The 24,366-nt window shown below is 41.8% G+C and overlaps 1 protein-coding gene across 2 annotated transcripts in view; it reads left to right on the top strand.

Moving 5' to 3' along the window:
• Nucleotides 1-24,366, top strand: part of fam171a2a (family with sequence similarity 171 member A2a) — a 68,462-nt gene that overhangs the window by 23,193 nt on the left and 20,903 nt on the right. For both annotated transcript variants that reach the window (XM_029727335.1, XM_029727336.1), the window contains exon 3: nucleotides 3,354-3,446. In XM_029727335.1, the coding sequence (XP_029583195.1) occupies nucleotides 3,354-3,446 (93 nt within the window). The remainder of the gene's footprint in view (nucleotides 1-3,353; nucleotides 3,447-24,366) is intronic.

The following is a 24,366-nucleotide window of genomic DNA, read 5'->3' as shown; positions in this document are numbered from 1 at the left end:
TTTGCGATCTGTGTGCGTGCGTACGTGTCTGTGTGTGTGCTTGAGAGAAAGGGGCGAATGTCCCAGTTCTCTCAGTTAAAGCAGCGTCTATGAACCGTGGCTGGCGTAACCTGCCAGGCTCACTCTAACTGTAGCTCTTAGCTCTTGGAAAGCATCCACCCACACACAGAGCATACTCATACAGCCTAATAATTCAAGCTGCAGGGAATGGTGTAAACACTGCATGCTGCATCGACTCTCCTTGTCAACCACAGTGACTTCAATACAGACATCTGCACACAAAGCTTTCCCTTTATGGAGTGATCAGCATTTAACATACAATACACACTCTATATCTTCCCAAGCTGTAGACATATTGTGCATCCAGTATAATAAAATATATGATGCTAATTTTAATTATTGTCTTTTTAGCTCTTGCAGATTGTATCAAGCAAATGACAACTGTATACCAATTGACTTATGCAGATGAGTGCGCACTTTTACTGTGAGGATCTGTGCAATGAAAGAATTCACAAAAAGCTTGATAAATGTTATGTTTTGAGTCCTTGATGTCTCTGCTGCCTTATGCACACAGGCTCATAGCTCAGGGGGTACATCAGTATCAGCAACACCCTGATTCTTCTCAATAACAGATTTTTTCAAATTAATTGGACCTTTATTTAACAAGGCAATTCAATTAAGAACAAATTCTGATTTTCGATGATGGCTTAGGAACAGTGGGTTACCTGCCTTGTTCAGGGGCAGAACGACAGATTTTTACCTTGTCAGCTTGGGTATTCGATCTTGCAACCTTTCGGTTACAAGTCCAACACTCTAACCACTAGGCTACCTGCCGCCCCAATGGGCATTAACCTGGTTAACCCAGACTGATCACTGTTCTCAAATGTGCATTCATGGTTCATTCTGGTTAAACCAGGCTAGGTAGGCACTGGGCACTGCAGCTTACTCCAGCCACCATGCTAATGTGTCCTGGAGAGTAGCCAGCACTTGCTACAGCTTCAGAGGGTCCAGACAGCCCAAGGCTATAACTGGTCAATGGGTATAGTCAGATCCCTAGAGACAGGTGGGGGGTGGGACATTCTGGAGAAAACAATGCCCAAATGCCACACAGTTGTCATTTCTGCTGATGCTGAGCCAAGTAAACAATGCCATTCAATAACCTTACTCTACTTCAGTGGTTCCCAAACTGTGGGGCGCGAATGGCCCCCAAAAACTCAGTCCTGCTTTCAACTTACTTACTGAAAGTTGTGATAGTATAATGCACAAGGTGCAATTTTGAAATTGGGTAGTGCATCAGCAGTTTTCCTCTTGTCAGTTATTGCAGAGAGCTATTTGTAACTCAGAAATGTCCAGATCAGCTAACGTTTTTTAGCAAGGTTTTTTAACCCATTGATTTTGGGAAAATGGGAAAATTTGTAGAAAATGAGCCATAAAACTGAAAAGTGTTCTCTACACCCCATGACAAAGTGTATAGAATTGCAGCAAATTAGCTTTAACACTAGAACCGCTAGGCCTTTAAGCTAATGAGCAGTCATTCTGACTGCAACGTTCTAACAGTGTAATTAATACATTTCATACATGCTATCGCAAAAAATAATAATTTGATTGTGTTTATGAAGGTCTTGGGTAAGATAAGAATTTTCTTATTTTTTTATTTTTTTCAAATAAAAATAGGATTTTCATTAGTTTTTGTTACTGTAGGCTATATTTAAAAACAAAAACAACTAAAAACACCAACATTCAAGTGTTCAATCAATCTGTTTCCAGGCGTCGCGTTCTAGTTTCTTAGTCATCAAAATGGAGGTAACGCATGATCTCTCTGTAGCCATCCCGTGACATGCTTTCTCCAAAGAAAGGTATCCCATACATTTTGGGCTGATAATCGTCCCGTTGCTTTGTCACCGGCTTGTTCTATCCAAACTTCAAACCAAATTTCTTCCCCACCATTTTTAAGTTGTTTTTATTCAGATTTTGAAAATGTACGCACACGCTCACTGTGTACTCCAAGTAGGTCAGAATAGACTGGACTGCTGTTCTTCATTCACCATTGATGATTACATGATTATGCATCATTCGCTTCCCCTCTCTAATCAACTCACCTATTCTCCCCCATTATACTACTTTATTTATTTCATCTGTTGTAATATGTGTGAAATTATACTCGACACGGCACTTTCAAGTGTCGTGAGAAGGAGCGGAGCAAGCACTACTGTCAGGAGAAGGAGAGGCAATAGTGGAAAACCATAAAAAAAATGACATGCCCTCTTAAAACTGGTTATAACTTCAGTTCTGTTTGTGATTTTAAGATTCTAACAACGACAGTGTGTTATGTAGATTTGTTAGGAAATGGCATGGACAGAGGGGGACATGACTTAACAAATGGAAGAATAATATTTATTTTTCTTTCATGAGCAGTCCAAATGGACAACAACAAAAAAGCCTCCATCCCATGGCAAAATGTGTAGAATGGCAGGAAATAAGCTTTAAACCTGCAAAATGTTTTCTCCACCAACAAGAGGGGTGTGAACAGTTTGTGTCATGAACAGTGCTTGTACCCATAGAAATATATACCCGGTGTGGGATTTTCCCAATGCTGGAAGGGGGGCCTGAGTGAAAACGTTTGAATGGCAGGAACCATGCTCTCCTTAATACCTCACTTATACCTAATGCTAATACCTGACAACAAACAGAGACAGGTCCTAGGTTTCACCGAATAGTGCTGGTTGTTTAGTCTACACCCTTTCGAGATATAATCCAATACATGTAACTCTCTTGACCAGCAAAGCATACACCTGTCACGAGTGTAAAGACAGCACACATCCTTCCACGCCCCCCTGAACACAAAGTCGAAAGGATAGAGATGCTTTGCAATGTCAAGAGTGTTTTGAATCTATCCTGAGCTCTTTCCCTCTGGGTGGATTTCAATGCCTCGTCACAACTGTTATTGCTCATTGCCAGTGTCTCCTCCCCTAGTGGACTCGGGTTGCAGACACACACACACACACACACGAGCACACACTCCTTTCAGTCTGCCTGTCAGGGAGGGAACTCTCAGGTGGGATGCACTAGGATTTCCTCACCACACGTATATAATATCCTCTGTGGACCGCTGATGAATGAGGTGGCCTGGTTTCCTTATATAACCCCACGCTGGCTGTATTTTTGTCTTGCTGCACAGCTGGAAACACTTTGAAGGGAGCAAAATAGGTCATGACTGTCTCTCTGTGTTTGACAAACATTGTTTTGTTATGACTGGGGGTGGGGGGGACAAAACGGCAGCAGTCAACAGAGACAGGTGTCTGTCTGATGACTGATCTGTCATACCTAACTCTCTCTCTCTCTCTCTCTCTAAGTGTATGCTTCAGTAAGCCTCTACCTGCTCCCCCAGCGGCCTGCCACCCTGATCCTGTATGATGATGTAGTCCAGGTGCTGCTAGGATCCCCAGGTGAGTCTCTACATACTATACCTGCCTGGTCCTGTTTGTGGTTCTGTATGGCTCAGGTGGTAGAGCATGGCACTTGCAGCACCGGGATTGTAGGTTTGTTTCTCAGGCCCACCCATTTGTGAAATGTATGTATGCAAAATTGCTGGCTTGTGGCTTTTTAACACTTCTCCATATGGCCTTAGATCAGTAATCACACATTTTGTAAATAGAAATACTATACATTTTCACATGGTTGAGGGCCCAAATATATTTTCACAGTGGACTGTTAGGGTAGTAGCACTGCTTGATCTAACACATAAAGCATAGCATTGGGTTCAGTACACCCTAGCACAGACAGAACAGATACTGTATTACTATAGCCAACGGGCATCCGACATTGCCGTCAGCCGTCAACCATTGAGGAAATGCTTCCTTTGTAATCAATGAACGCTGCTTCACTGCCCGTGATGCGCTCATGTTGCGTCAAGTCCAACGGCAGCGGCCTGGCCTCCCGAGTGGCGCAGTGGTCTAAGGCACTGCATCGCAGTGTTGCGGTGTCACTACAGCCTGGGGTTCGATCCCAAGCTGTGTCTCAACCGACCGTAACTGGGAGTCTCATATGGCGTTGCACAATTGGCCTAGCATCACCCGGGTTTGGGTGGGGGGGGCTTTACTTGGCTCACCGCCCTAGCGACTGCAGGATGACTATGGTTGTCATTTGAACGATGTTTCTGCCGACACATTGGTGCTTCTGGGTTAAGCGAGCGAGTGTTAAGAAGTGCGGTTTGGCGGGTCATGCTTCTTAGACTTACTTTCAATGAGAATGACAGATCTATAACTCTTGAGAATTTGGTCAGGTCGCCCAAAAAGTTACACATTGCAGATTTAATGAGTACCTGCGAAAAACTGGACCAAAGCTATTGTACTTACTCATAATCGAATAGAAAGAAGATGCTCTCCCCCTCTGCTCTTCTCCGCTCTCAAAACAACGCCCGGTGTAGCAGGTAAAACGCAACAGCAACACAACCCTTATAGTGGAGCTGAAGAGTAATTGGCAGAACAAATGGAGCGTGCTGTCCTCTGACAACGCGGCCCTCTCTGTATTCAAAGTCAGTTACATCGCTAATACATCACTCGGCCGCTACACTACAGCAAAAGAGAAACAGGCTTTTATTGTCTAATCAGCTAATCACAGCTCTTAATTGTGTGTGTGCGTGTGTGTGCGGGCATGCGTGCGTGTGCAGATGGTGTGCGTGTGTGTTGTGTTTATTACCCGACCGGTAATCGAACAGATCTGATCAAATACACTCGTAATTTTCCACATTGTTGATAGGGCCAATAAACCATCAATACAGAAGATGAAGCATCCAAACAAAATTGACCTAGATACAGCACTCTATCTGCCTCAAGGCATTTCTAGGCAAACCAAACAGGCTGTAAATGTCTTCCAGAATTTACACCTGTTTAGGAATGGGCTGGGTGTAAAGTCCATGCTTTGTTCATCTCTATTAAATAAATTAAAGAAAGACCTATAGATTCACCAGTCGTTGTTCCATTTGATTTTAACAATTGCTTTCACAGCAGCAGCAGCAGCACGTACTATTGTTGTGTTGTTATAGCCCACATTATGGGATGCGATAAACGTGATAGATACTGTCTCTGTTTAGTGATACCCTCTGGGTGTGAACATCTAATTTAATCATATGTATCTTTTAAACCCCTTTTTACATCAGCACTTGTCACAAAGTGCTTTACATATACCCAGCCTCAAACCCAAAAGAGCAAGCAATGCAAAGTTAGACGCACAGTGGCTAGGAAAACAATCATGACATGCAGTTGGGGGTGTGTGTGTGTTCCGGGGAATGCTGGGTAGGAACAATACCCAATAATTTAAGAAATGTTCCATCTTTCCCTCTGTATTCCTCTTAAACATACAGTACGAGGTGTTAGCAATATGCACAGTGTACACCTCCCTGTCTTCTCGCCCTCCTTCATCCTCATTCTCTTCATCTCTGTCAGTTTCTCTGCTTACGCTGCCAGTACGATGCTGTACGTGGTGTCACAGCCCTCAACGTCCTGTCACCTGTCCAGTCCAATGAGGGAGCCAGAATGATGTAATCCGCTCCAACCAAGGCCCCTTAAGAAAGCTGTACATGTGAATGTGACATGCTCCCACTTTCTCTGTAGTTCATGCTCTCTCTATTTCTCTCTCTCTCTCGCTTTCTCTCCCAGACCCACACAACACACATTCTCTTTACTGTCTATCAACTGAATCTCCATAGCTCCTAAATCTCTCTCTCTTCCCCCTCCTCTCTGAACTGTCAAGCCCAGGGCCCCTGATGCAGCGGTTTTCCCTTATCTCCTTAACGATCCCAGAATCCGGGACTGACGTGACTGTATGTGTGCGCGTGCGTGACAGGATGAGAGGCATTTATTGTGACTGCAGCACATTGATTTTGGTAGCAACAGCCTCAATGAGAGCCCTGTCTGTCCACTTTAATTATGCCCCAGACAGTTTTCTCTCTTCCTTTGCTATTCTCTTTGTCAAAAGCGCCTTTCATGCCATAATTGACTACATATTACTCCACCCCCCCGTAGAGTTTTAGTAGTGTGTTGGGGATTTATGTGGCGAGGAGAGGCATCCTTTACTTGTTCAATTGATTTGGGTCTACCTGAGGTAGTTGTATGTACAACTGTTGTACAAACTTACCCCACCAGACATGCCACCAGGGGTCTTTTCACTGTCCCCAAATTCAGAAAAAACTCCCTTCCATCTCATATTGCGCAAATCAACAGCCAGCCTGATAAAGCAACACCTCACATTGTCTCTCCCCCATTTTACCAAGATATTTTGTGTGTACTGTATGTATTGATATGTAGGCTGTGTGTGCCATTTCTTTTATTTACGTAGTTCTGTCCTTGAGCCGTTCTTGTCTATTAAGTTCTGTATTTTGTTTCATGTTTTGTGTGGACCCCAGGAATAGTAGCTGCTGCTTTCGCAAAAGCAAAAAATACCTAACCAGCTCCAATAACCAGATACCCCTGTGTTCTTATGTCACGTCCTGACCAGTAAAAGAGGTTATTTGTTATTGTAGTTCGGTCAGGCCGTGGCAGGGGTGTGTTTGTTTTGTGTTTTCAGGGTTTTTGGGTTGTGTTCTATGTTTTGTATTTCTATGTTCTATTTTCTAGTTTTTCTATGTCTAGTTTATTGTTTTGACCTTCAATTGGAGGCAGCTGTTCCTCGTTGCCTCTAATTGAAGGTCCTATTTAGTAGGGGTGTTTTTTCTATGGGATTTGTGGGTAGTTGTTTAGTGTTTGTTGCACCTAACAAGACTGTTTTCGTCGGTCTTTTTGTTAAGTGTTAATTTTTTTGTTTAATAAAGAAGATAATGAGCATTCACATTCCCGCTGCGTTTTGGTCCAATTCATACGACGCCCGTGACATCTTAGTTAGTTAGTCAGGTTTGAATAATACTTAATTGAATCAGGATGAGATACAGTTACACAACTCTCTTGTTAACACGTTGGAGCATCTGGTAACTTTTATAGAGGTACATGAATGGAGGATGTGGTCGTTTTGCTGACACACATACACTTACACACACTCTCCCACTCTCTCCCACTCTCTCAATGCCTCCAGGGTAGTCTCGCTCAGTCAGTTAAGCGAGGAGCAGTTTGGTACGTTTTCTCTGCTGTCTCTTTAAGCGCTAGAGACGGGTCTCTCAGGAGGACTAAGCACGGTAGTGTGTCATGACGAGGGCTCTAGTAACAGGGAGAAGAAAGACAGTAGATCCCTGTGCTGATGGATAGGAACTGATGAGAGGCCATCTGAAAGTGCAGCTCTCAGTGCTGAGGCTAGTCACCATGGAGACGACCCGGTGGCAGGAAACTAAAGTGTTTTGAAGAGGTGGAGGAGTGCCAGTGAGGGGGGAGAGGAGAGGGGGTGCTTTTCAAGCTGTGTTTGACAAAACCCAAAATGCTGTGTTTGGTAGAATGAGAATGTTGGTGTGACTGTGTACTTGAAAGTATGCGGCACGTGATTGGTGTAATTAAGCTGTGTAATCACAAGGTATGTTAGTTATTTAGTAAACACTAGCCTGTTTGAGTGTTAGTCCATTCTGTGTTATTGTCATTATGGTTGAAACATCACTGCTCTAGTAGTAGCAGCTAATGTATATCATTCAAGGACAGCCTGCAATGAATGCATCATTGTACAACCTTGATCTTTTTACCTCTTTTGTTACATTGTTTTCAAGATGATTCAATATACGTTACCCACTTAACACTATCTTTGCCCATAAAGCCTACCTTTCTCTTTCTCTCAGAACCCCCCCCCCCCCCCCCCCCCCCATTGTCATGTGGGTTCAGAACAGAGCTACTGTAACAGGCCATGGTTGAGTTGACTGCTACATTTTCTGTTGCTTAGCGTGTGTTAAGTCTCTTGGGTCAGACGTCATAATAATGCATTACTGGTGATGAAGCCGTGTTACACACAATTCATTGGAGCAACACGGAAGGCTAAGTTATCCCCTCGACAGTCTTTCGGTGGAGGCATATTCAGGCTCTGAAGGTACTATGCTGTGAGTGGTTGTTAGCCAGTCATAGGCCCTAGAAGTGTGTCTAAACTTTTACTCATCTGGTTGTGTAGTCCCTTGTGGCTCAGTTGGTAGAGCATGTTGTTTGCAATGCCAGGGTTGTGGGTTCGATTCCCACGGGGGACCAGTACGGGGAAAACATTTATGCAATGTATGCATTCACTACTGTAAGTCGCTCTGGATAAGAGCGTCTGCTAAATGACTAAAATGTAAAATGTTGTGTGTCTTATCTGTGTGCTTCATGATTTAAACCATAGCAGGGATATCAACAAGGCTATTTCTCAGCTATGGCATTGAGCCCGATGTGTCCACATTGACAGAAAAACCTCCAGGGAAGTCAATTGGTTGTCTCAAAAAATGGGCGAACACATACATATTCGAACACGAATCATGCTGTGATTCAATCAATCACTGCATCCCAGCTGCACTTCTAACTCAAATGTCATGCCTTTACAACACACAGACACATAACATTATGTACATTTAGAGCGGCCTCCGCGTCTGGCATATGCTGCTCTGTGGTGGCTACGCTCGGTGATCACACTTTCCCATCATGCCTCCCTCCATACGCTCTGCCCTGTCCATTGTTTTTCTCGATGCTCTGTGATGTCTTACTGAACACCTGGGCCTTGTCCGTTGGTATGGAAATGAGGGAACAAAGGGTACAGAGCGTTCAGTAAAATCTCAACTTGTTCATTCCGCTGTCTCTAAGCCAAGCCATGTCGCAGCATCAAGCCATTTTATATGTTGATTAGTGCTGTGGCATATAGCACAATTATTCAGCAGCACCCATTTAGTACGAAGCCCTGTCTTTGAGTCTGGATGAGGTAGGGGCATACATTTTTGTGAGTATGGAACATTTCTGGGATCTTTTATTTCAGCTCATGAACCATGGGACCAACACTTTACACGTTGCGTTTATATTTTAATTCAGTGTGAATATATACAGTTAAAGTCGGAAATTTCCATACACTTAGGTTGGAGTCATTAAAACTCGTTTTTCAACCACTTCACAAATGTCTTGTTAAACTATAGTTTTGGCAAGTCGGTTAGGACATCTACTTTGTGCATGACACAAGTAAAATGTTCCAACAGTTGTTTACAGACAGATTATTACACTTATATAATTCACTGTATCACAATTCCAGTGGGTCAGAAGTTTACATACAACCCCCAAAGCCAATTCCTCCGTTGGTTGTCTTTCCTTCCAGTTCTCTGCTGCCAATGACTGGAACGAACTGCAAAAATCTCTGAAGCTGGAGACTCATATCTCCCTCACTAGCTTTAAGCACCAGCTGTCAGAGCAGCTCACAGATCACTGCACCTGTACATAGCCCATCTGTAAACAGCCCATCCAAATTCCTCATCCCCATACTGTGTTTATTTATTTATCTTGCTCCTTTGCACCCCAGTATCTCTACTTGCACATTCATCTTCTGCACATCTACCATTCCAGTGTTTAATTGCTATATTGTAATTACTTCGCCACCATGGCCTATTTATTGCCTTAACTTACCTCATTTGCACTCACTGTATATAGACTTTTTGTTTTCTTTTGTTCTACTGTATTATTGACTGCATGTTTTGTTTATTCCATGTGTAACTCTGTGTTGTTGTATGTGTCGAATTGCTATGCTTTATCTTGGCCAGGTCGCAGTTGCAAATGAGAACTTGTTCTCAACTAGCCTACCTGGTTAAATAAAGGTGAAATTAAAATTTAATTAATTAATTAATTAAAAAAACGGCGGCGCGCATGCGCCATCGTGCATAAATGTATTTTGTCCCCCTACACCAAACCCGATCACAACACGCAGGTTAAAATATCAAAACAAACTCTGAACCAATTCTATTAATTTAGGGACAGGTCGAAAAGCATTAAACATATATGGCAATTTAGCTAGTTAGCTTGCACTTGCAAGCTAATTTGTCCTATTTAGCTAGCTTGCTGTTGCTAGTTAATTTGTCCTTGGATATAAACATTAGGTTGTTATTTTACCTGAAATGCACAAGGTCCTCTACTCCGACAATTAAACCACACATAAAACGGTCAACCGAATTGTTTCTAGTCATCTCTGCTCCTTCCAGGCTTTTTCATCTTTGAACTTATATGGTGATTGGCATCTAAACATTCATTGTATTACTACACCGACCGGCAACACAGTTCATCATTCAATCACCCACATGGGTATAACCAATAAGGAGATGGGACGTGGGTACCTGCTTCTATAAACCAATGAGGAGATGGGAGAGGCAGGACTTGCAGCGCGATCTGCGTCAGAAATAGGATTGACTTCTATTTTAGCCCTTGGCAACGCAGATACTCGTTGACACGCGCGAGTAGTGTGGGTGCAACATTTGATTTTTGCAACGCACTCGACACGAGCGGTGTGGTCAACAGCTTGAAAAATTACAGAGAATTATGTCACGGCTTTAGAAGCTTCTGATAGTCTAATTGACATCCTTTGAGTCAATTGGAGGTGTACCTGTGGATATATTTCAAGCCTACCTTCAAACTCAGTGCCTCTTTGCTTGACATCATGGGAAAATCAAAATAAATCAGCCAAGACCTCAGAAAAAATTGTAGACCTCCACAAGTCTGGTTCATCCTTGGAAGCAATTTCCAAATGCCTGAAGGTACCACGTTAATCTGTTCAAACAATAGTACGCAAGTATAAACACCATGGGACCACGCATCCGAAATACCGCTCAGGAAGGAGACACGTTCCGGCTCCTACAGATGAATGTACTTTGGTGCGAAAAGTGCAAATCAATCCCAGAACAACAGCAAAGGACCTTGTGAAGATGCTGGAGGAAACGGGTACAAAAGTATCTATATCCACAGAAAAACGAGTCCTATATCAACATAACCTGAAAGGCCGCTCAGCAAGGAAGAAGCCACTGCTCCAAAATCGCCATAATAAAGCCAGACTACGGATTGCAACTGCACATGGGGACAAAGATTGTACTTTTTGGAGAGATGTCCTCTGGTCTGATGAAACAAAAATAGAACTGTTTGGCCATAATGACCATCGTTATGTTTGGAGGAAAAAGGGGGAGGCTTGCAAGCCGAAGAACACCATCCCAACCTTGAAGCACGGGGGTGACAGCATCATGTTGTGGTGGTGCTTTGCTGCAAGAGGGACTGGTGCACTTCACAAAATAGATGGCATCATGAGGTAGGAAAATTATGTGGATATATTGAAGCAACATCTCAAGAGGGACTGGTGCACTTCACAAAATAGATGGCATCATGAGGTAGGAAAATTATGTGGATATATTGAAGCAACATCTCAAGACATCAGTCAGGAAGTTAAAGCTTGGTCGCAAATGGGTCTTCCAAATGGACAATGACTCCAAGCATACTTCCAAAGTGGTGGCAAAATGGCTTCAGGACAACAAAGTCAAGGTATTGGAGTGGCCATCACAAAGCCCTGACCTCAATCATATAGAAAATGTGTGGGCAGAACTGAAAAAGTGTGTGCGAGCAAGGAGGCCTACAAACCTGACTCGGTTACATCAGCTCTGTCAAGAGGAATGGGCCAAAATTCACCCAACTTATTGTGGGAAGCTTTTTAAAGGCTACCTGAAACGTTTGACCCAAGTTAAACAATTTTAAAGGCAATGTTACCAAATACTAATGGAGTGCATGTAAACTTCTGAACCACTGGGAATGTGATGAAAGAAATAACAGCTGAAAGAAATAATTCTCTGCTATTATTCTGACATTTCACATTCTTAAAATAAGGTGCTGATCCTAACTGACCTAAGACAGGGAATGTATTTGGCTAATGTGAATGTAAACTTCCTACTTCAACTGTGTGTGTCTGTGTGTGTGTGTATGTATATATATGTGTATATATATATATATATATGTGTGTGTGTGTGTATATATATATATATATATATATATATACATACATACATACATACATACATACATACATACATACATACATACATACATACATACATACATACATACATACATACATACATACATACATATGTATGCACGCAGTACCAATCAAAAGTTGGGACACACCTACTTTTTCAAGGGTTTTTCTTTATTTTTACTATTTTGTACATTTATATAATAATAGTGAAGACATCAAAACTATGAAATAACACATATGGAATCATGTATTAACCAAAAAAAAGTGTTAAACAAATATATATTTTAGATCTTAGATTCTTAAAAGTAGCCACCTTTTGTCTTCATGACTGCTTTTCCAACAGTCTTGAAGGAGTTCCCACATATGCTGAGCACTTGTTGGCTGCTTTTCCTTCACTCTGGGGTCCAACTTATCCCAAACCATCTCAAATGGGTTGAGGTCGGGTGATTGAAGAGGCCAGGTCATCTGATGCTGCACTCCATCACTCTCCTTCTTGGTTAAATAGCCCTTACACAGCCTGGAGGTGTGTTGGGCCATTGTCCTGTTGAAAAACAAATGACAGTCCTACTAAGCGCAAACCAGTTGGGATGGCAAATCGCTGCAGAATGCTGTGGTAGACATGCTGGTAAAGTATGCATTGAATTCTAAATAAATCACCGGCAAAGCACCCCCACACCGTCATACATCCTCCTCCATGCTTCACAGTGGGAACCACACATGCGGAGATCATCCGTTCACCTACTCTGCATCTCACAAAGACAAGGCGGATGAAACCAAAAATCTCAAATTTGTACTCATCAGACCAAGGGACAGATTTCCACCGGACTAATGTCTCCATTGCTCATGTTTCTTGGCACAAGCAAGTTTGTTATTCTTATTGTTGTCCTTTTAAGTAGTCGTTTCTTTGCAGCAATTCGACAATGAAGGCCTGATTCACATAGTCTCCTCTGAACAGTTGATGTTGAGATGTGTCTCTTGAACTCTGTGAAGCATTTATTTGTTTCTGAAGCTGGTAACTGTAATGGACTTATCCTCTGCAGCAGAGGTACATCTGGGTCTTCCTTTCCTGTGGTGGTCCTCATGAGAGCCAGTTTCATCATAGATCTTGTTGGTATTTGAGACTGCACCTGAAGAAACTTTCAAAGTTCTTGAAATTGTAAGGTTTGACTGACCTTCATGTCTTAAAGTAATGATGGACTGTCGTTTCTCTTTGCTTATTTGAGCTCTTCTTGCCATGATATGGACTTATCTTATGTATACCACCCCTACCTTGTTACAACACAACTGATTGGCTCAAATGCATTAACAAGGAAAGAAATTCCACAAATTAACTTTTAAGAAGGCACACCTGTTAATCGAAATGCATTCCAGGTGATGAACCTCATGAAGTTGTTTGAGAGAATGGGTGGCTACTTTGAAGAATCTCAAATATAACATATATTTTGATTTCTTTAACACCTTTGGTTACTACATGATTCCATATGTGTTATTTCATAGTTTTGATGTGTTCACTATCATTATACAATGTAGAAAAAGTACAAATAAAGAAAAATCCGTTAATGAGTAGGTGTGTCCAAACTTTTGACTGGTACTCTTTATGTATTATTACTATTATTGTATTTTGTTTTTTTGGGGGAGGGGGGACAATTTCAACCAGCCCACTTTAATAGAAGATGGTCTGGCCCTTCTGATAATTGTCAGAATTGCCAATCCGCCCATGCCATGGGAGTTTGGACATGGTGTGTCCAGCATGATAAAATACCTAGAGAGTCCCTGCAGACAGACATTGGAAAGCTGTCAAACAATCCCAGACCACAGGCACCTCTGCCCCCTCAGCCAGCCACTGAACTCTAAACTCAGTGGGGTTAGCGTTAGCATTGGCTTTACAGCGCAGCACACAAAGAGGCACTCCCCAGTCCTCACTCCTGTGTGTTTTCCAGTCTAGTTGACAGATGGCACGCTTAGGCTGAACTTTCACCCCCAGCCAAACCCTGGCTCTGGGCGGCATCAATAAGACGAGATCACACAATGCAGGGCACCGCCATTCATTTGTCACCTCTAATGGTGGTACCCCCTCAAGGTCATAAGCACTCAGTTGTATGCCTGCACCTTTAATGCAGAAGGCAATGCGTCTTCTATCTTCTATGCATGGCCTTACTTTTTGTGAGTGAATGAGTAATTACATTATATGGCCCAATGAAACTCCAACACGCTTTGTGAAATGGAGTGCAGTACTTTTAACTGATGAATGGCTGGGTGGAATGAATCAGTGTCCTATTCCCTCTGGGGGTCTCTTCTTAATCTTACTCAACCAGGCTTTCAGCAGGGGGACATTTAGGTGATGGATGACCCATGTTCTCTCTTGGGACCCCTACTGCCACTCTCCCCCTTTGATCCCTTTGACCCCTGCAACCACCCCACCACTCCCTCCTTGGCCCTTCCCTCCTCTCAGAGCAGAACCCAAGGAGTGATCCAGTCTGCCTGCCTCTCAGGGCCATTGCAGAGTCCTTTGAGGTTTGTTTGTGTGAGTCTTCAAACTCCCCTCTCCTCAGTCCTCTTCTCTCTCCAGCTTTCCTTTATGCCATTGCTTCCTCCTCAGTCTGGCTGGGATCCTGCTCTGCTTAACAGACGGGCACTGTTCAGGGCTCCTCATGGCAAGAGGACCCAGAAAGGACCACCTGTACCAACCAATCAGCTCTGTGTTTTCTAGAGCAATGCCCCAGATCACGTCCCTGTCCTGGGCTGGCTTCAGTGAAGGAAGGGCAGCAGCTTGGCCCCTCAGATGGAGGGGGGCTACAGAAAGGAAGGAGCACAGAGGCAGGAAAGGGATGGTGAAGAATAAGAAGTTAAAGCACAGCTCTGAGGGGACATAGTCTGATAAGGAGTGGTCTGGCTTCTATGAGGAAGTCCGTTCTTCACCGGTCCATATAATTATACTGAACACAAATATAAACACACCTGACAGGTGTGGCATATCAAGAAGCTGATTAAACAGCATGATCATTACACTGGTACACCTTGTGCTGGGGACAATAAAAGGTCGCTATAACATGTGCAGTTTTGTCACACAACACAGATAATTTAATGTTCATTTCTCTACCATGATAGCAATGACAAGTTTCAAGTTCATAGACCACAATGGGGTGGATTTACAGTGGTTTAAATGGACACGTAAAATCAGATTTAGCTTTTTTTCTCAAACTGTGTTAACTTCTTGGGGCTATGTGGGACGTTAGTGTGCCACCCGTGGCGCACCCTATCAACAGCAGGTGCATTTCAAGAGCGGCAAATTTGAAACCAAATAAATGTCAAAATTCAAATTTCTCAAACATACAACTAACTTACACCCTTTGAAAGATAAACATCTCCTTAATCTAACCACGTTGTCCGATTTCAAAAAGGTTTTACGGGGAAAGCATAAAGTTAGGTTATGTTAGGAGAGTACATTGACAATAGCTGTGTGTACTGTATTGTCAATTCAAAGACAGGCGTCACCAAAACCATAAAATCAGCTAAAATTATGCACTAACCTTTTACAATCTCCATCAGATGACACTCCTAGGACATTATGTTAGACAATGCATGCATTTTTAGTTCTATCTAGTTCATATTTATATCTAAAAACAGCGTTTTACTATGGCGTTGATGTTCAGGAAATCGTTTCCCTCCAATACCGGCAGTCAAGTCATGACAACAAAATAATTAATTCATATTAGAAAACATTGGTAAAATATTATATTGTCATTCAAAGAATTATAGATTTACATCTCTTGAACGCAATGGACTTGCCAGATTTAAAATTAACCTTACTGGGAAATCACACTTTGCAATAATCTGAGCACTGCGCCCAGAAAAATACGCATTGCGATACAGACTAACCGCCATGTTGGAGAGATCTAAAATCGAAAATACTATGTAAATAATCCATTACCTTTGATTCTCTTCATCAGATGTCACTTCCAAAGAATCCCAGGTCCATAACGAATGTAGTTTTGTTCAAAAAAGCTCATCATTTATGTCCAAAAACCTCCGTGTTGTTAGCACATGATCTAAGCCAGCCGGACTTCACTTCACTTCACGAACGGAAAAAATATATTTACGTTCGTTCAAACATGTCAAACGTTGTATCGCATAAATCATTAGGGCCTTTTTTAACCTCTCTGGCACATGTGGGACGAACTCGTCCCACCTACATAACAGCCACTGAAATCCAGTGGCGCGATTTTTGAATCGTTAGAAATACTATTACTTCAATTTCTCAAACATATGACTATTTTACAGCTATTTAAAGACAAGAATCTCGTTAATCTAACCCCACTGTCCGATTTCAAAAAGGCTTTACAACGAAAGCAAAACATTAGATTATGTCAGCAGAGTGCCCAGCCAGAAATAATCAGACACCCATTTTTCAAGCTAGCATATCATGTCACATAAACCCAAACCACAGCTAAATACAGCACTAACCTTTTATGATCTTCATCAGATGACACACCTAGGACATTGTGTTATACAATACATGCATGTCTGTTCAATCAAGTTCATATTTATATAAAAAAACAGCTTTTTACATTAGCATGTGACGTTCAGAAAAAGCATAACCCCCGAATTTACTAACAGTTTGCTAAATTACTCACGATAAACGTTCACAAAAAGCATAACAATTATTTTAAGAATTATAGATACATTACTCCTCTATGCACTCGATATGTCCGATTTTAAAATAGCTTTTCGGATGAAGCACATTTTGCAGTAATCTAAGTACATAGCCCGGCATCACAGGGCTAGCTATTTAGACACCCACCCAGGTCAGCCTCCACCAAAATCACATTTCCTATAAGAAAAATGTTCTTACCTTGCTTGTTCTTTGTCAGAATACACTGCCAGGACTTCTACTTCAATAACAAATGTTGGTTTGGTCCCAAATAATCCATCGTTATATCCAAACAGCGACGTTTTGTTCGTGAGTTCTAGACACTATCAGAATGCTACATCACGGTCTCGCGCATGGCGCATTGGCGTGACAAAAAATTTCTAAATATTCCATTACCGTACTTCGAAGCATGTCAACCGCTGTTTAAAACCAATTTTTATGCCATTTATCTCGTAGAAAAGCGATAATATTCCGACCGGGAATATGCATTGAGCCTAAACAGCCGAATTAAATTTCTCCTCAGGAGCAAATCGTGCACGCGCCTCATTCAAAGGTCCTCTGATCCGCCACTTACCAAAGGCGATAATGTGTTTCAGCCTGAGGCTGCCTCGTCAACCTTCAGGTATTTCCCGGGTTCTGAGAGCCTATCGGAGCCCTGGGAATTGTCACGTTACAGCTAAGATCCTTACTTTTCAATAAACAGATGCAAGACGCACGACTCCTTGTCAGACAGGGTACTTCCTGCATGAAACCTTGTCAGGTTTTTGCCTGCCATAGGAGTTCTGTTATACTCACAGACACCATTCAAACAGTTTTAGAAAATTCAGAGTGTTTTCTATCCAAACCAACAATAATATGCATATTCTAGCTTCTGAGTTGGTGTAGGAGGCAGTTAAAAATGGGCACATATTTTTTCAAAAATTCTCAATACTGCCCCCTATCCCAAACAGGTTAACCAGAACATGAATAAAATTCAAGGCGGACCATTGGGTTCTCTTTTAAAACGTTTCGGAATGAGAGTACCCACCATCAACTCGCGCGCAAGGTGTCTAATGGGCCATCACCGTTCCAAGGCTCTTCTTCAGTCAGATCTCAGAGTAGAAGACTCAAAACACTTTGTAAAGGCTGGGGACATCTTGTGGAAGCAATAGGAAGTGCCAAAACATTCCTCAGCCCCTTTGTTTTTCAATGGTATAGGCTTAAAGTCAATTCAACACATCAGGTATCCACTTCCTGTCAGAATCTGTCTCAGGGTATTGCCTGCCAAATGAGTTCTGTTATACTCACAGACACCATTCAAACAGTTTTAGAAACTTTAGGGTGTTTTCTATCCATATATAATAAGTATATGCATATTGTAGTTACTGGGTAGGATTAGTAACCAGATTAAATCGGGTACATTTTTTTATCCAGCCGTGAAAATACTGCCCCCTATACCCTAACAGGTTAAGCCGTGTACCATTTAGTCTCATTTGGTCATATGATTCATGAGAGGAAGATTTTTTTTAAATCATATTTTAGCATATTCGCGTATGTGCTAATAAGTATCTAATGGTATAGTGTGGCCATATTTGTATGCATCAGCATTATTTTCTCAATCTCTTTAGGGACTATTGTGATGAGTCCAAAGACCAAATTTGGAGTGAATCTGACTTTTAGTCTATGAGAAGACAATGTTTTGTGATTATTTTAAGCATTAGCGTTACATAGTCCAAAAGTTTTATTTAAAGATATCAATGCCAAACTTAATTGTTCATCATGTTAATGTCTTTGATCACCTAAAAAGTTTCAGGTTGATAGGCCATTCAGGAGTGGATTTACAAAGGATTTACACTGAACAAAAATATAAATGCAACATGTAACAATTTATAAGATTTTACTGAGTTACAGTTCATATAAAAAATCAGTCAATTGAAATAAATTCATTAAGCCCTAATCTATGGATTTCACTTGACTGGGAGTACAGATATGCATCTGTTGGTCACAGATAGCTTTAAAAAAATAAAGTAGTTGTGTGGCTCAGAAAACCAGTCAGTATCTGGTGTGACCACCATTTGCTTCATGCAGCGCAACACATCTCCTTCACATATTGATCAGGCTGTTGATTGTGTCATGGGGACTGTTGTCCCACTCCTCTTCAATAGCTGTTCGAAGTTGCTGGATATTGGCGGGAACTGGAACACGCTGTCATACACATTGATCCAGAGCATCCCAAACATGTTCAATGGGTGGCATACTCTGGTGAGTAAGAACTGGGATATTTTCAGTTTCGAGGAATTGTATACAGATCCTTGCGACATGTGGGCGTGCCTTATCATGCTGAAACATGAAACGATGGCGGCTGAATGGCACAACAGTACGCCTCAGGATCTCGTCACAGTATCTCTGTGCATTCAAATTGCCATCGATAAAATGCAAGCGTGTTTGTTGTCCGCAGCTTATGCCTGTCACCGCCACAATGGGGCACTCTGTTCACAACGTTGACATCAGCAAACCGCTCGCCCACACAACGCCATACACGCCATCAGCCCGGAACAGTTTAAACTAGCATTCGTCCGTGAAGAGCACATTTCTCCAGCGTGCCAGTGACCACCGAAGGTCAGAATTTGCCCACTGAAGTCGGTTACGAAGCCGAACTGCAGTCAGGTCAAGACCCTGGTGTGGACGACGAGCACGCAGATGAGCATCCCATGTGTTCTGCGGTTGTGAGGCCAGTTGGACATACTGGCAAATTCTCTAAAACGAAGTTGGAGGCAGCTTTTTGTAGAGAAATTAACATTAAATTCTCTGGCAACAGCTCTGGTGGACATTCCTGCAGTCGGTATGCCAATTGCACGCGCCCTCAACTTGAGACATCTGTGGCATTGTGTTGTGTGACAAAACTGCACATTTTAGAGTGGTCTTTTATTGTCCCAGCACAAAGTGCACCGGTGTAATGATCATGCTGTTTAATCAGATTCTTGATATGCCACACCTGTCAGGTGGATGGATTATCTTGGCAAAGTTGAAATGCTCACTAACAGGGATGTAAACAAATTTGTGCACAACATTTTAGAGAAATACCTGGGACCAACACTTTACATCTTGCATTGATATTTTTGTTCGCTATAAATGGACACCTAAAATCAGATTTCCTGTTTTATCAATAACTCAGCCATATCTTAACCAAGCTTTTCTCAAATTATGTTAAAAGATGTACCATGAGCCTACATACCGAATGTTGTGTTATTTGCACTTATGGTTCATGAGAAGAAGTTCCACGATAGAGGAAAATCTATCCTGAAAGACCTAATGGGTCTTTGAGGCAAATTTGTTCAGCATGAGGAAAGACGCCTACATACAATGACTGTTCAATGATCCAAGACCAGCTCAGTTAATCCATACCATTGTGACAATGAGTCGTCATAATGGTGCATCAAATGTACATGATTCTAGGGGCATTGGCAAACACAATGTAAGTAACTTAATTTATGTGCCCCTAATTGCACCGAATACTTCTGTTTATCCTACAGCTATTGTATGCAGTAATCATGAGCCTATGAACCGGAGTTACACTGTTAGCACTGAGGCGGTGTGCCCTAGTAGGAAGACCACTTTGTGCAGCTCACCCTGCACTATCACCTCCAATATAACTAACATGAGTAAGTCTACTTCTGATAAACTTACCAGTAAAGCATTAAAAACAATCAAGCAACCCAGAAAAGTGCTAAAAATAGCCCATATTAACATAAGCAGCCTGAGAAACAAGGTCCATGAAGTCAATAACTTGCTTGTAACAGATGACATTCATATTCTGACTATCTCTGAAACACACTTTCATAATACATTTGATGATACAGTGGTAGCAATACATGGTTATAACATCTACCGAAAATACAGAAATGCCAACGGGGGCGGTGTTGTGGTCTATATTCAAAACCACATTCCTGTTAAGCTTAGAGACAATCTAATGTTAAATACTGTTGAAGTAATATGGCTACAGGTTCATCTGCCTCACCTAAAGCCCATTCTTGTGGGAAGCTGCTATAGACCACCAAGTGCTAACAATCAGTATCTGGATAATATGTGTGAAATGCTTGATAATGTATGTGATATCAAAAGAGAAGTATATTTTCTGGGTGATTTAAATGTTGACTGGCTATCATCAAGCTGCCCGCTCAAGAAAAAACGTCAAACTGTAACCAGTGCCTGCAACCTGGTTCAGGTTGTCAGTCAACCTACCAGGGTAGTTACAAACAGCACAGGAATTAAATCATCAACATGTATTGATCACATCTTTACTAATGCTGAAGAAATTTGCTTTAAAGCGGTATCCAAATCCATAGGATGTAGTGATCACAATATAATAGCCATATCTAGGAAAACCAAAGTTCCAGAGGCTGGGCCTAATATAAGAGGTCACACAATAAGTTTTGTAGTCATTCATATGTTGATGATGTAAATAATATTTGCTGGTCTGTGGTGTGAAATGAGGAGCAACCAAACGCTGCACTTGACACATTTATGAAATTGCTTATTCCAGTTACTAATAAGTATGCAACCATTTAAGAAAATTACTGTTAAAATTGTTAAATCCCCTTGGCTTGATGAGGAAATGACTAATTGTATGGTTGAGAGGGATGAGGCAAAAGGTATGGCAAATAAGTCTGGCAGCCCAACTGATTGGCCAACATACTGCAAATTAAGAAATCATGTGACTAAATAAACTATACTATGAAACAGAAATTATATAAAGAATGATAGTAAAAAGCTTTGGGGCACCTTAAATGACATTTTGGGGGGGGAAAGCCAACTCGGCTCCATCATTCATTGAATCAGATGGCTCATTCATCACAAAGCCTGATATTGCCAACTACTTTAATGACTTTTTCATTGGCAAGATAAGCAAACTCCACAACAAACGCTGATGCTACACATCCAAGTACATCGGACCAAATTATGAAAGACAAGATTTGTACTTTTGAATTCCGTAAAGCCAGTGTGGAAGAGGTGAAAAAATTGTTGTCGATCAACAATGACAAGCCACAGGCTCTGACAATCTGGATGGGAAATTACTGAAGATAATAGCAGATGATATTGCCACATCTTCAATTTAAGCCTACTAGAAAGTGTGTGCCCTCAAGACTGGAGAGAAGCTAAAGTCATTCCGCTACCCAAGAATAGTAAAGCCCCCTTTACTGGCTCAAATAGCCGATCAAACAGCCTGTTACCAACCCTTAGTAATCTTCTGGGAAAAAAATGTGTTTTACCAGATACAATGCTATTTCACAGTAAACAAATTGACAACAGAATTTCAGCATGCTTATAGGGAAGGACACTCAACAAGCACAGCACTTACACAAATGACTGATGATTGGCTGAGAGAAATCAATGATAAAATGATTGTAGGGTCTTGTTAGACTTCAGTGCAGCTTATGACATTATCGATCATAGTTTGTTGCTGGAAAAACATGTGTTATGGCTTTAATGTGGATAAATAGTTACTTGTCTAACAGAACACAGAGGGTGTTCTTTAATGAAAGCCTCTCAAACAATATCGAGGTAGAATCAGGAATTCCCCAGGATAGCTCTTAAGGCCCCTTGCTTTTTTACATTTTTACTAACGACATGCCACTGACTTTGAGGAAAGCCAGAGTGTCTATGTTTGCGGATGACTCAACACTATACACGTCAGCTACTCCAGCGACTGAAATGACTGCAACACTTAACAAAGAGTTGCAGTTAGTTTCAGAGTGGGTGGCAAGGAATAAGTTAGCCTTACAGTGGGGGAAAAAAGTATTTGATCCCCTGCTGATTTTGTACGTTTGCCCACTGACAAAGAAAGGATCAGTCTATAATTTTAATGGTAGGTTTATTTAAACAGTGAGAGAAGGAATAACAACAAAAATATCCAGAAAAACACATGTCAAAAATGTTATAAATTGATTTGCATTTTAATGAGGGAAATAAGTATTTGACCCCCTCTCAATCAGAAAGATTTCTGGCTCCCAGGTGTCTTTTATACAGGTAACGAGCTGAGATTAGGAGCACACTCTTAAAGGGAGTGCTCCTAACCGCAGCTTGTTACCTGTAAAAAAGACACCTGTCCACAGAAGCAATCAATCATTCAGATTCCAAACTCTCCACCATGGCCAAGACCAAAGAGCTCTCCAAGGATGTCAGGGACAAGATTGTAGACCTACACAAGGCTGGAATGGGCTACAAGACAATCGCCAAGCATCTTGGTGAGAAGGTGACAACAGTTGGTGCGATTATTCGCAAATGGAAGAAACACAAAAGAACTGTCAATATCCCTCGGCCTGGGGCTCCATGCAAGATCTCACCTCGTGGAGTTGCAATGATCATGAGAACGGTGAGGAGTCAGCCCAGAACTACATGGGAGGATCTTGTCAATGATCTCAAGGCAGCTGGGACCATAGTCACCAAGAAAACAATTGGTAACACACTACACCGTGAAGAACTGAAATCCTACAGCGCCCGCAAGGTCCCCCTGCTCAAGAATAAATATACAGGCCCGTCTGAAGTCTGCCAATGAACATCTGAATGACTCAGAGGACAACTGGTGAAAGTGTTGTGGTCAGATGAGACCAAAATGGAGCTCGTTGACATCAACTCAACTCGCCGTGTTTGGAGGAGGAGGAATGCTGCCTATGACCCCAAGAACACCATCCCCACCGTCAAACATGGAGGTAGAAACATGCTTTGGGGGTGTTTTTCTGCCAAGGGGACAGGACAACTTCACCGCATCAAAGGGACGATGGACGGGGCCATGTACCGTCAAATCTTGGGTGAGTACCTCCTTCCCTCAGCCAGGGCATTGAAAATGGGTCGTGGATGGGTATTCCAGCATGACAATGACCCAAAACACACGGCCAAGGCAACAAAGGAGTGGCTCAAGAAGAAGCACATTAAGGTCCTGGAGTGGCCTTGCCAGTCTCCAGACCTTAATCCCATAGAAAATCTGTGGAGGGAGCTGAAGGTTCGAGTTGCCAAACGTCTGCCTCAAAACCTTAATGACTTGGAGAAGACCTGCAAAGAGGAGTGGAACAAAATCCCTCCTGAGATGTGTGCAAACCTGGTGGCCAACTACAAGAAACGTCGGACCTCTGTGATTGCCAACAAGGGTTTTGCCACCAAGTACTAAGTCATGTTTTGCAGAGGGGTCAAATACTTATTTCCCTCATTTAAAATGCAAATCAATTTATAACATTTTTGACGTGTTTTTCAGGATTTTTGTTGTTATTCTGTCTCTCACTGTTCAAATAAACCTACCATTAAAATGATAGACTGATCATTTCTTTGTCAGTTGGCAAACGTACAAAATCAGCAGGAGATCAAATACTTTTTTCCCTTACTGTATGTAGCTTGCCCACGGCACAATCACTACCATTTTTGAACATGGAGGAACATCACAACCCTGAACAGCAGCTACATGCTCGTGGAAGAGAAAGAATGTGTGGTGGTGGTGTTAGGGGAAGACATAATAGACAAAGAGGTAGAAGGCAAAGAATAAGAGTCCCAGAGCAAATCATTTTATAACATTTTTGACATGCGTTTTTCTGGATTTTTGTTGTTGTTATTCTGTCTCTCACTGTTCAAATAAACCTACCATTAAAATGATAGACTGATCATTTCTTTGTAAGTGGGCAAACGTACAAAATCAGCAGGGATCAAATAATTTTTTCCCCCACTGTAAATATTTCTAAAAGTAAAATCATTGTATTTGGGACAAAACATTCACTAAACCCTAAACCTTAACTAAATCTTGTAATATATAATGTGGAAATTGAGCAAGTTGAGGT

Source organism: Salmo trutta, chromosome 32 (genome assembly GCF_901001165.1).
Source record: "Salmo trutta chromosome 32, fSalTru1.1, whole genome shotgun sequence".
NCBI classification, from domain to species: domain Eukaryota; kingdom Metazoa; phylum Chordata; class Actinopteri; order Salmoniformes; family Salmonidae; genus Salmo; species Salmo trutta.
This window is presented reverse-complemented; position numbering and strand designations above follow the sequence as displayed.